At 34.0% G+C, this 13751-nt stretch overlaps 1 protein-coding gene across 1 annotated transcript; it reads right to left on the reverse strand.

Annotated features, from left to right (window-relative positions):
- Positions 1-8617: 8617 nt before the first annotated feature.
- LOC131640424 (ALA-interacting subunit 3-like) lies at positions 8618-12970 on the reverse strand. The gene is made up of 8 exons (XM_058910822.1): positions 12737-12970; positions 12178-12236; positions 11973-12047; positions 11758-11871; positions 11581-11651; positions 9556-9853; positions 8987-9276; positions 8618-8904 (listed from the first exon to the last, which is right to left on the reverse strand). The coding sequence occupies exons 1-8, from the start codon at positions 12810-12812 to the stop codon at positions 8850-8852; spliced, it is 1038 nt and encodes a 345-aa protein (XP_058766805.1). The 5' UTR covers positions 12813-12970; the 3' UTR covers positions 8618-8849.
- Between the last annotated feature and the right edge of the window lie 781 nt (positions 12971-13751).

Consider the following 13751-nt stretch of genomic DNA (forward strand, 5'->3'; position numbering starts at 1 on the left):
TAATGATGCATAGATGCAATGATTGAAGATATTTTCTGATTTGAAGATCAGAATGGAAGAGATAAGAAGCTTGGCAAAATAACCATGGTTAAGTCACTTTTAACCATTTGCATTTAATGTGAAAGATTCCATTTTATCTCTTAAGCCAAATCATCACTTCTTGATCAACTTGCAAGGGCTCTGCATTCAGAACTCATGGCCTATAAATAGAGGTCATTTCCACTCTTCAATTCACACCAAAACCTCACAATTATAGGTTTTCTCTCTTCTTTCTTGAATTGCAAGTTTCATGAGTTTCAAAGAGGAAGAATTGCAATTTCCATCTCTTGCAATTTCTGAGCAAAGTGAGGGTTCTAACATCTCATAAACATCAAATGTGATGTGTTTGAACCATCCATACACCCCAAAAACACCAAGAACTCAGAATCACTACCTCACTTCTCAAATATGCATAACATAAGCCTTATCATGCCAATTCTCATTCAAGCTCAATTCTGTCCAATCTAACCATCCAGACACCATCCATGTACCATATATGAACTATTCCAACCATCATCCATGATCTGAAACACCAAAATCATCAAGCTTGATCCTCACTTGAGTCCTACTGCAGATCGAGCATCACCAACTGGTCCAGGGGTTCTCAATTCATTCCAGGCATTCAAACACCTTCCATAAGGTCCACTGATGCTGTCCAGATCAAGAAACAACAACTGGAACTCCTCATTTGCAGAATTCAATTCTCAGTTTGGCCGTTTTTGAGGTAAGTGCTCATGAACTTCAAACTCTATCATGCACGCATCATAAATGAAATATTGATATACCATCTTGTTTCTGCACCTATGAGGATCATTAACCCTCAATCAATTGCATCATATCATGATCATACACGATTTCACAATGATTTGTCATATTAGGGTTCTTCGTGTTCATCAGAAAATTGATAGCCTTAGAGTTAAAATAAATGAAATTAAACGCTACCATCATGTTCCTCGTCCAAAACCGAGCAAGATAGACCCTTCACTTGATCAATTTGGTTCAGTTTCAAAGAATTTCAAAATCCAGTTAGGGTGTGTTCTTGGCGCCAGATTTTGTTCAAAGTTTTCAAATATTTGTTTTAAAATATAATTGAATGGACGCGTGTGAATAACAAGCTGCACGCGCAGCTCAGTTGGTTGTTGTTTTGGCTGGTAAGTATAAGGGCGTGGGTTCAAACCCTTGTGAAGACAAACCATTTTTTTTAAACACTATTTTTCTTTCTTTTTTTTCACACAACTTTAATTAATTATTTAACACATCAAATTAATTCATTTTTCATTCATTTTTTACACACTTCTTGTTTAACACATATATTTTAAGAATATCAAAAAAAGATCATCAAAAAATATTTATTCGATACATTTTTAAATAAGTTTAAAATGACTTGTTTTTAAGTATTTTTAATACTTTTAAATATTATTTTTCATTTGATTTTCAAACTTAATCACTTGTAAATATTTTTTTGAGCAAACCCTGATCATCTAAGTGTTAATTGAAGATAATCTTTTTTGTTTGTCTTGATTAATTTGACTCCTTTCAAAATTCAAACCATTTTAAAACAAGCGATCGCGATTCTTTTCAAGAAACAATAAACCATTTCTTTTTAAAACTATTGATCAATTGATTTTCAAAACGATGTGGGGCCTCTCGAGTATTAGAGAGTATAAGACCCACTCCTTTTTCCTTTTGTACAGTTTTTTTTTAAAACAATAAACTTCTTTCAAAACAAAAACTTTCAAACAGTTTTTCAAACGACGCATCTTTTAACAAATAATTAACCATGTTTCATAAAATATACCATGGGCCTCCATGTAGGTATAAGTCCCAAGCCCCTTTTGTACATACCCATTCCAGTACATGAAATTAGGTATTTCATTGTACACATACATTTTTGTACATATCAATTTGTTTTTAACTTTGAATAACAAACCAAAAATGAAGGTTTCTTTAAATCTTCCCAAAAATATACCATGGGCCTCCATGTAGGTATAAGTCCCAAGCCCCTTTGTAAATACCTGTTTACATAGCTTTGAATAAACTCAAATGGACTTCTCCTCGAGTATAAGTCCCGAGCTCTCGTGTATACAAATGGATCATGCTTACAGGTATATTTCCTTCATAAACTCCATTATATAAACACACTTTGTCATATATGTATAACTGTTCATATTTGTTCATGTACTTGTTCATGTTTGTTCGTACTTGTTCATACTTGTGATTGTGTTATATATGCTTGTTCAACTTAGTACAACACTAGGTTCCCCATAGCCTCCTATTGGGCTTCGTGCAATGAATCTCCCTAGTTTAGGTTAGGACATAGAGTATGGTTTCCCGGTGAAATCGCTCTAAGAGCTCAAACCAACTATACCATGCCTCCCCTTGGGCTTTGTACAAACGAGTGACCCTCCCATAGCCTCCTCTTGGGCTTACAATGCAAGGACCCTCGATTGTCCCTCCCATAGCCTCCTCTTGGGCTTACAATGCAAGGACCCTCGGATAGCCTCCTCTTGGGCTTCGTACAAGGACCCACGGGCTTCTTATAAGCATCCCCAATATCCAAATCAAATACCCTAGGAGATTAGACATTTATCATCTCTATGATAGGAGTATCTCTTCTATATCATCACAAACAATCAATCAATCACTCAAACTTTTTTGCCACAAGGCTGGCTAATCAATCAAACCGTTTTGCCACCATACTGGCTGATTAATCAAAGTTTTTGTCACAAGGCTGACTTCATTGAAACTTTTGCCACGAGGCTGGCTGATTAATCAAAACTTTTTGTCACAAGGCTGACTTCATTGAAAGTTTTTGCCACAAGGCTGGTTAAACAAACAAAAACATCTTTATCATTCTAAGCGCCATAAGTGGCATGGCCCAGGGCTTATAATGAAAAGATTTTCAAACAAAAATCAAACAGATGTATGTGATGATATAGATTAGATACATCAAGCATTTAGATGACATTTGTCTATTTTCCTTTGCTTCCACTAGCATAAGTGGGAATTACGATTGCTCTGACTTTCTCAACATCCCTTTGAGAATACGTAGGCACAAGGTCGTATCCTTGGCGAGCAAAACAAAACAAAAAAAATCATTCAAACCTTAGCACCCGTAGACCCCGAGCTACAGATGCTCTGATTCCCTCTAAGGGATGTGTATGCAGAGGATCGCGATGATCTTTGCGAGCATAATCAAACAAACACCTTAGGTCCCACCTCTTTCTCACAAGAACCTCCACCATAACAAGAATGGAATAAACAAAACAAAGAAACCTATAGAGTACTATAGATACGTTGGGTGCTAATACCTTCCCTTCGTATAACCAACCCTCTTACCCAAGATCTCTCCCCCCACTTTTAGGTTATTGCAGCTTTTTTCCTTTTCCTCTTTTGGAAACAATAAAAAGTTTGGTCGGTACAAAAGAAAAATCATTTTTTTGAGCACTCGAGCCCAAAGAAGGCATCAGGTGTCTCATCCCGAAAAAACAACGATTTTTCGCCCGAGGCAAATCCCTTTCCTGATTAAATGTTGACCAGAAAGTCAACTGGTCGACTTTGGTCAAGGAAACCCTGGTTAAGAATAACCAGATGAATTGCAAGCTTGTACATTAACCCAATGCCTTGAGTTGAGAAGAACCCTAATCCAGAAGACTTCAATGAAAACAAAGCCACATAATCACACCTCAGATCCTCACATTTGGTAGGAAATTCCTTGCCATAAAAGTTCTTTCCTGCTAGTCTTTGATTGATACCAATGATATGCATGCATGGGTATGGATTATGACCTAAGTGATGTATGTACATGAATGCAAAGCCTAAGCCAGTTAGAAGTAAAGGGGTAGGACAAATTTGGGGTATGACATATGTTATCACGTATCTCTCACATAAGTGTCCATCTCTGAAGCACCTACGAGATTAACTCACAACCAAGGTTATCTCTAACGCAAAGTTGCGAGAACATCCGTATTCTCACGTCAGCGATCTCTCGCGCGCCGCTCAAACACGAAAGCATTAAGAACGGATACCCACAGTGATTGTTAGCTCTAAATCTATCTGTAGAGTTCAAAAACTAACAGATAATCATCCTAGATAAGGATTCAATAATTTTATCTCTAAAGCAACTCAAATCCCGAGCACAGAGCAAAAATCTAAGACAACAATCAACATAGATTTGTAAAGCAAGTTTTATATAACGTCATGATCAACAAATATACATGAGTTCAAAGTAAAATCATATACAAAACTCAACCAAAGATAAAAACCCAACCAAAGAAGAGAAATGAACCGAAAATCTCCTGGTTTGTCAGCTCCGTTCGATGCTCAATCCACCCCCAATCATCCAAATGCAACCTCCGAAGTTGTTTTCTAAGCTAATCTATCCAAAAAATGAAGGTTGATGGAGTTGGGAACAAATACCCCAAAACCATAACCTAAAAAATTTGATTTCTACCCCTATTTAACGAGCTGCTATCTGTCATGGTCGCTCAGTGAGAGTACTCCCGCTTAGCGGCTAACAGCAAAAGTGAAATCTTGTTTTCGCCATAAGTTGAGAACCGTAACTCCGAATTGCGCCCGGTTCGAAGCGTTGGAAAGTTTATTCAATGCTCTATCCAATAATGAATCCAATAATGAATGAATGGAAACCAAAATGATGATTTTGGTCATCCTTATTTTGAGCCTAAGGAAGTCCGCTTGACCGTGGCTAAGCGGGCTTGCACCAAAACTGCGAAATCGAAGCCGTGCCTTTGACACTTTATTCCTCAAGGCTCCAATATGCATAACTACCTACAAAACACAGAAAAACTATCAAATGGTATAAAAGTATATGAAAATACAACTATTCACAAAATATACGTATTTATACACAAAACGAGGAATTATTCAAACGGTATTAACAAAAGTATCGATAAGTGTCACTATTTACATACACAAAATAAGTACATTTTGGCACTTATCATAACGCCACCTGAAATTTAAAATTTCTGGGAATTTTAGAAAATTATATTACGGGAATTTTTAAATTTACGGTAGTTATCATTTTTTTTTTAAATACTGAAAATTTCAAAAAAATTGGTATTTTGTAATTTTTCTAATTTTTTTCCTTTTTTTAAATTTGTTTCGGTGAAGAGGATCAGAGGCAGAGACGGTAAGTTCTCGGCAGGGTAGTTGATAGAGCACAGGCTCGTGCTAGAGCTGAGGAAGTACAGGCTTCAGAGTCTAGAGCTGGACGTCATCCTCCAACCGATTCTCATCGGAAACGATTGGCGGAGCAGGCGGCGCTAGGGGTGGCAAAACGGGTCGTGGCCTGCCAGGCCGGCCCGCGCTCCCGCCATAAAATGGCGGGTTGGGTTGGGATTTTAGGCCCACCGTTTGCCATACTTGCCCCGCCAAAGCTCGCCCCTCTTCCAAAACTCTCTTTTTTTAGTTAATTCTAGTAATTGCAATTCTTGATGGTTTATTTTATACATTTATTTATAAATATATGTAATATTTTTGCAAGTAAATTTGTTTAAAAGTTGCTTTTATAAAAAATTGTTTTAAAAAATAAGTGAAAAGTTTAATTAAAAGGTAAAAAAAATATAAATAAAAATAGGCAGGTAAGCCCGCCGCCCGCCAACCCGTCATCTTGGCGGGGCGGACATGACTGTTTTGTCCATTTTACTTGGCGGGCATGCCCGCCCCGCTTGTATTCTGACGGACATAAGGCTGGGCGGGCGGCCTGTTTTGCCACCCCTAGACGGCGCAGTTCCACCCACCAGACTGTTTATTAGAAAAAATCCTAAAAGTTGATACTATTGGATTTCAGTACAACTTAAATTTCCGGTATCACGTAAATTTAGCAGAGGTATCGAAAATTTCATCCGAAAATTGTTTGTATTTTATTAGAAGCATTTCTAAAATAAAAAATAGGGGTGCCATGTATAATATTAAGGGTAACATGGTAAATCCTCAAATTTTAAGCGTGTATATTCAAGAAATTTCTTCAATAGTAACATGAACCTCTCTTATATGTCAGAGAGATTTTGTATATTCTTTCTCAAAATTGGTGATTTAGTCTTCAATAGAAATTGATTTTTTCTTTACCCACCTCCCTATGGGGGTCACCCCAGCGAAAAACCCATTTTACCCCGCTTCGGAAATGCATTTCCGAAATTTTTTTTTTCAAAATTTTTCCAGACTTCGGAAGTGCATTTCCGAAAAAATCCCAAAAATTGGAATTTTGACTAATTCGGAGATGCATCTCCGAAACAACAAAAAAGAATCTAAAAAAATCCCAAAAATTAATTTTAGGATATTAATTAATTCACATATCATAAATTTGATATAATTTATGAATAATGAATAATAATAATTATATATTTTGATATAATTTATGAGTTATGAATAATAGTTATTATATATTTCTATCCTAATTCATATTTTAAAATTTAAAATAATTTTAATTAAAAAAATTAAAATAATTTCACTTACAAAATAAGTTATAATTTTTTATTTATATATTTATAATAATTGTTATATATTTATAAAAAAAATTAAAAAAATGAGTGTTTTAATTTATATATTTATATAATAATTATAATAATTATTATATATTTATAAAATTTATTATATATTATATATTTATATAATAATTATAAAAATTAAAGAAATGAGTGTTTTAATTTATAATAATTATTATATATTTATATATTTATATATTTATATATTTATATATTTATATATTTATATATTTATATATTTATATAGAGGAGGGCTCAAATTACACCAATATATTACACTTATAATTACACTCATTTATAACCTTTGATATTATTTTAATTCACTGGTTAGAAACAACAAGTTAGTGATTCATGATTCTTACTTAAAATAGTTTTTTCTACTTTTGGTAATATATAATTTTTATCTTATCAAATCATAATTAATTCTTATAAAATTAAATAAATCTCTCCAACTTTTTCTAACACATAAATAAATTTTATTTTTATAAAAAATACGTGCATAAATAATGAACAATTAATTAAAGTAAATAATAAAATTGTTTCAATTTTAAATAGAATAAAAACTAATGCTCAAAATGTGCATAAATAATGAATAATAAGCACATAAATGTTACAATTATATATTTTTTTTCACAATAAAATACAATTATATATTATATATTTATATATTTCACTTACAAAATTAATAATTATGATTATATATTTATATATTTCTATTCTGATTCATAATTAAAATAATTTTAATAAAATAATTTTTAACTTTAAAATTGTTTAGGAAATTTTGATTCACCTTAATTTTATTGATTTACCTTCATTTTATTGATTCACTTTCATTTTATACCTATTAATTGTATTGATTCACCTTGATTTTAATATTTTAGTAATTATTAAATTATTTCGGAAGTGTATATCCGAAACATTCCAAGACCAATTTGGTCTTGGAATATTTCGGATAAACACCTCCCTCTCCCAAAAAGGGGTGTTTTCGGAAATGCATCTCCGAAAACTCAAAAAATGGGTGTTTTCGGAAATGCATCTCCGAAAACACCTTTTTTTTCGTATTTTCGGAAGTGCATTTCCGAAAACACCTTTTTTTTTTCCAATAAAAGTACGTTTTCGGAAATGTATTTCCGAAATAAGGGGTATTTTGGTAATTTCGCCAGAAGTGAGTAAGAAGGTTAGGAGGTGGGTAAAGAAATTTTCTAGAAATTTTGATATTGTGAAGAATCTTCCAAGAAATATTTCTTCCAGAATATATATATATATATATATATCTCCAAAACTGCTAGTTTGTCTTGGTTGTTAAACGTTACTAAATGGTTAAGGTTGATCAAATTCCTTTTGCTTAGAAAGACAAGAAAAAAGACTTGTTGCATGCTTTACCGTATAGAAAAATTCAACTTTGAGATGTTCTGGAAGAAATATTTCTTGGAAGATTCTTCACAATATCAAAATTTCTATTGAAGAGTAAATCACCAATTTTGAGAAAGAATATACAAAATCTCTCTGACATATAAGAGAGGTTCATGTTACTATTGAAGAAATTTCTTGGCTACCAACTTGATGATATGACTAAAAATGCATGTACTCACCCAAGGTTTGAGAGTCTGGACCTGTATGCTTCTATTATAAATCTAAAGATGAAGAAAAAGAGTCGAGAAAGAATGTGCAAGAGAATTTGAGGTAAAGCTTAGATACTAAATATAATCAACAATGTGAGATGTGATCTCAATGAGTTTACAAAGCGAGATAAAATATAATATGTCGCTAATAAAATACAAAACTATTAGTTATAATCTTGAAAGGTTATCATCTATCTATTCATGCTTTGACCAAAATAAGACTTGAAAAATCTATTAGGAACTTATTTGGAGTTCAACCAAAACAACCTGGTCATGCTTTGACCCATAAAGACTTGAGAAACCTAGTAGGAACTCATTTCTGAGTTCAACCAAAGACCAACATACCATACTTTGACTCATATATGACTTGAGAAACTTAGTAGGAAAAAAATGTAAAGAATATTCATTTATGTATTTGCACTCTTAAAATTTAACCTCACATAGTATAGTGACTTGATAAAAAGCTATTCAACATTAACTCATAAACAGCACATTATTTATATACTACTACACAAAACTTGTTATATTTTCACTTACCATATATCCAAGTTAAGTTAAGTCAAACAAGAACTCTACTAAGCTACTTATCAATTATCATACAGCATATTCCAAAGTTGGTTTGTTTATCTTTAAGGGTGATAGAATAACCAAGCCCTGTAATATTAGAAATAATTGGTATCTTAGCTTAGTGCCCTCCAGGGTTCCTATTCCATGACAAATATGATGGATCTCCAAGTTGCCTACAAAGACAGAAAAATACAAATGAGCATAACAGAGTGAAGTTTTATGGTCAAATGTAATAGAGGATATAAGTATATGTACCTTGGCTTAACAAAATATACAATGGTAAAAGCCAAAGACAAAAAGAAGCATAGGCCTCCAACGGTGAGATAAGCAATGCCAATGAAGTCATTCTTCCCACCAAGCCAGCTAGTAGTTGACAGCACGAGCTTTTTCTTGCCATTAAAACTGTATGTGTTGTACTGATTTTTAAGCATTACATTTATGAGAACACCGGCTTTCAGATCCTCCTCTATTCTTCCATATAACTTTCTAAAAGTTGGCAAGGCAGCGGTTCTCATCCAGACAATAAGATCCTCTTGCTCACTCAGCTGTTCAATAAAATATTTCAGAGGTGATAATATGATTAGTTTTCAAAGTGAAAAGTCATTTCTATGTGTACAATATGAATACTAATACCGATAAAAGTAGTTAAAACATTACTAACAACAATATGTAAATAAAAAACTAATTTTTCTTAACAAAAAAATACGTGAATGGGTAATTAAGCGCTTAACTAAGACTGAACTAATCAAAGAATCACTAATCACATAGCTGAACCTTCGGAACAAAGATAATTCACCAAAACAAGATATTATAAAGGTGCTTACCGGTATGGATTTATCAAGATGTGCACCACCTATTATAGAACTATTTTGAAAGTTTTGGGGGTGAACATCTTTTCCAAATTTGTGTTCTCTATCACTCTTCCAAGAGATGCCACTCTTGTTCACTGTCAAATTCGATCCTTTGATGGAGAAGCTGTATGTGTCATTGAATAAACTCCAAGCTATGAGACCGCAAGGTACAATTGGATTACCATTGACAACATCTTCAGGCTTACAAGTCCCAACTAACTTCTCGTCCTTAAGATTCCTCAACTGACCATCACTTCGGCTTTTAACATACCTAAATTATAGAAAATAACTGATTATAAAAATATAAAAAACTCATGCATAATGGATCAGTTATTACAAATATATAAAGGGTGAAACTGAAAATAGACTATAACTGTTAAGAAGTGTGGTTGAGCCTAACTCATCCCTACAAAACCGGCTTGCAGGGTGAGGATTGCCCCCACTTTATAAGGACATGTTAAGGCCATATATTGTCCGATGTGGGACTCTTAACACACCCCCTCACGCCCAGGACTAGACAACTGGAGCGTGGAAATAAACGGTGGGTGGCCCGATAGCGGAAACCATAGAAGGTGGCCCACCGGATCTTAAACCAAGGCTCTTGATACCATGTTAAGAAATGTGGTTGGGCCTAACTCAACCCTACAAAACCGGCTTGTAGGGTGAGGATTGCCCCCACTTTATAAGGACATGTTAAGGCCATATATTGTCCGATGTGGGACTCTTAACAATAACAACCAGTCAAATACATTGAAATTATAAACTAACGTAAATAGAAGATGAATAGGAGGAAATGAAGAGAGAAATGGAGTCCAAAGAGAGGTATACGATGAGAAGGGCCCGGACAAGGGGGAAGGAGGGAGATTATTCAGATTAATCCCACTCAACTTCGTGTTCTTCCTCCAGTTCTTTGACCCCTCCTCTAATTCCACAGCTCCTTCCAAAAGTTGTTAGATCTGTAGCAACTAGTGTCACAGTACTTTAGATACCGTGCTCAAGGCCATATATCTGTCTCTACTGAATTAGAAGAGTTATATAATGATCTATATGTTTGCTCAACTCATTCTTCACAATGACACAACTTCCTAATGTCCTTTTAATACTCGTCTAATTCCACAATTACAATCAAAGATAGTTAAGTCTATGGTACTTAGTACTACTGCACAGCACCTTTGGTAAATTTCCTTACAGGCCAAATGTTCAGCTCTACCAAACTAGTTGGCTTAAATAAATTTCATAAACTGAATTTAATATAACAAATCCATAAATACTATTCAAAATAACTAAAAATTAAAAGTTACTGTTATCATCTTACAAAGATTTAAAGATAAGTTATAAATTAATAGCCTATGTTATCAAACTTGGTCATTCCCACGGTTATCTCGACACGGAACAGCACAACCAAGAAAACTGCGCCAAGCCACGCTGGAACGGCACAATTGGGTGACTTGACTGGAGTGGCTGCAAGAATGGGATCAGATTCAGAATGACGCCACTCGGACACTGCCAGGAGCGCCGGCGTCACCCGTATATGATATTACCCTTAAACATTTTACTACAGCAAGGCGATTTACTTGAATTTATTGGCATTTGCAAGTGTTCAATGTTTTGCATAAGACTTATTATGGCTTTTATTTCTAACTATGAATACTTCATGAATTTTGAGTAATTTATTTTAGTTTTTAACAATTATGTGTTTATTAATATGAACGGTATTAGTGTTCACGTCACTAAAATAACGCCCGTTCCACTCCAATTTTGGGGTGGCCGTGCTACTATCCGAGATTGATAACATACATAATAACCAAATTAAAAGGAAAGTTGAAAAGTAAAACCATCAATTTATTGGCAATCAGTCCTCTATCCATATTGTCAAAAACCAAATTCAGATATGACCAGCAGATTCTTGTTATTAAAATAACACCCAATCCCTTGTTTTGGAAATGTGGAATTAAAAAAAAAATGTGTGATGTGAGACAAAGAAAGGTAATTGCATACCGGCGATGATTCTGGTAAAAGTTGTCCAACTGATAGTATACAAAAATAGGTGCCTTCATGTGCTTGGTCACCTTTACATAACAACATGGTTTAAGAAAGATAGTAAGATTGCCACAGAATGAGCCTTATTGTCTATCAATTATGGGACAGGCCCAAACTAGTGTCCAGTAGACTTACATTCAGTGTTATGTTGCATGTTTTATCGGTCGTAGGGTTCTGAATGTATGCTACCTTGTTCGTGACATTACTCGGTACGCATTCAGACTCATATCTATAAACAATTTCAACAACCTGATAGATACAAGAAAATCAAATCATTAAATCAACACTCAGCATTACATGTATATGCAACTTTAAACATAAGTTCATTAAATTATACCGCACAAGCTTACTTTTCTTGAAGCCATTAGTGAAGCAACTCCAATAGGTATAAACACAACACTAACAAGCAAAAACGCTGAAATAACCTGCAAGAAGCCACTTACATTAAGCAAAAGCCATACCACAACATGAATAACAATTCGAATGCATATTTAGTCACATATATGATATAGTCATCATGAGCAATGAATTCAAAAAGATATCAAGTAGTGTTACCGCTCGAGGCGTGAGAATAGGCTTGCACGCAGGAAGTTCTTGCTGTGTAAACTTTGAATCTAAAAGACATCAAATCATCAAAGATGTGAGTTCAGATTCCAGCTAATACCAAAAATAAGAAATAAAACCGTAATTGTTGGTAACGTAAATCAGCTCATACTATCCATCTGCATACAACTCTCCATTAGGTCTATAAACAAACAATATGCAAATGCAAGTTACAAAATATAAATAGCGCATCGGAAATTCGCTACGTAAAGTGATAAACATGTTCGGCATTTCGGTGAGTTCGACAAAATCAGCAGCACAATGTGATTCTATCAAACTCTAACTGGCAATACAGATATCCACAATCGGTAACTACATCCACAGAGAAACTATCACAGAATCACATCACACACACTTCACCAAAAACCTCAACAAGCAAATTATCCATTTCCTTCGCAACATTCACTCGATTTAACTCTAAGTAAATACATCAATTCCATTAAAATAGAAAAACAGGTAACTGAAAATGAAGCTAGAAAGAGGAAAAACTAGAAGGATGAAGATGCATTACACTTAGGTCGCTTGGTGTGTCTTCTTGTAGTAGTGGAATCAGCAGATCCAGAAACTGCTGTGCTCGAAGAAGCCATTCTCCGAATCGAAATCGGAACCTGTATCGGAATCGGGATCGGAAACGGTGTCGGAGTAATTTCGATCTCAGTGATTGAAGCTTGACTTCGTTTCTCTCTCTAACTTTTGCTGTGAAGTGGAAAGCGACGCCTTCAAAAAGCTCAGAAAGAAACAACGGGCGAAGATTCTCTGCTGTAGAAAAAATACGAAAGTTAGACGTAGTATTAGATCGTGACCATTGATTAATATAATATTATTTCTTTTACTTAATATATTTATTATTTATTAAATATTAGAGAAAAAGGGATTTGCACGTAAAATATTTTTACACTGTCAACTAATCACAACCATGTATCTAATTAAAACATAATTTTAATTTAAAAAAACTAATATGACATGGTGTTATACCCCAAAATTTGCCCGCATCTTTTTTCAAGAAAAACTCCAATCTGAAAATTAAGAGTCTCATATAATCATGGATTTTTATTTCAACAAATATCCTGACATATGAAATACTTAGTTTTTAGAATTTTTCTTATACAGTAATTTGGCTTGCAGTTGAATTTATTCTTACGCAAACGCCAAATACTGTTTATTACCTCACACATGCTATTTATTTACTTACAGATAAATAGTACTGACACAATTGGTACAGAGTTAAATCTTTTTGCAGGCGCAGAATCAGGAAACTCAGACTGTACTGGTAACAAGTAGATTATTATTATCTTTTGTTTCCCACTAATTTTTGTACTATATTCCATTATTTTCAAAAATATTTTCAAATCTCTTTTTCAAAAATCAAATCTCTTTTTTTCCCAACACTATCTTCACTTTCTTTCAAATCTTATTTCCACTCAAATTTTCCTTTTGTACGGAATCACATCATTCCCCAACGTCTCTATCCTTCTTTCCATTCTATAAATACCTCCCATTTTCTTCCATAAAATCTCACATCAAAT

Source organism: Vicia villosa, unplaced genomic scaffold (genome assembly GCF_029867415.1).
Source record: "Vicia villosa cultivar HV-30 ecotype Madison, WI unplaced genomic scaffold, Vvil1.0 ctg.003111F_1_1, whole genome shotgun sequence".
In the NCBI taxonomy this organism is placed as follows: domain Eukaryota; kingdom Viridiplantae; phylum Streptophyta; class Magnoliopsida; order Fabales; family Fabaceae; genus Vicia; species Vicia villosa.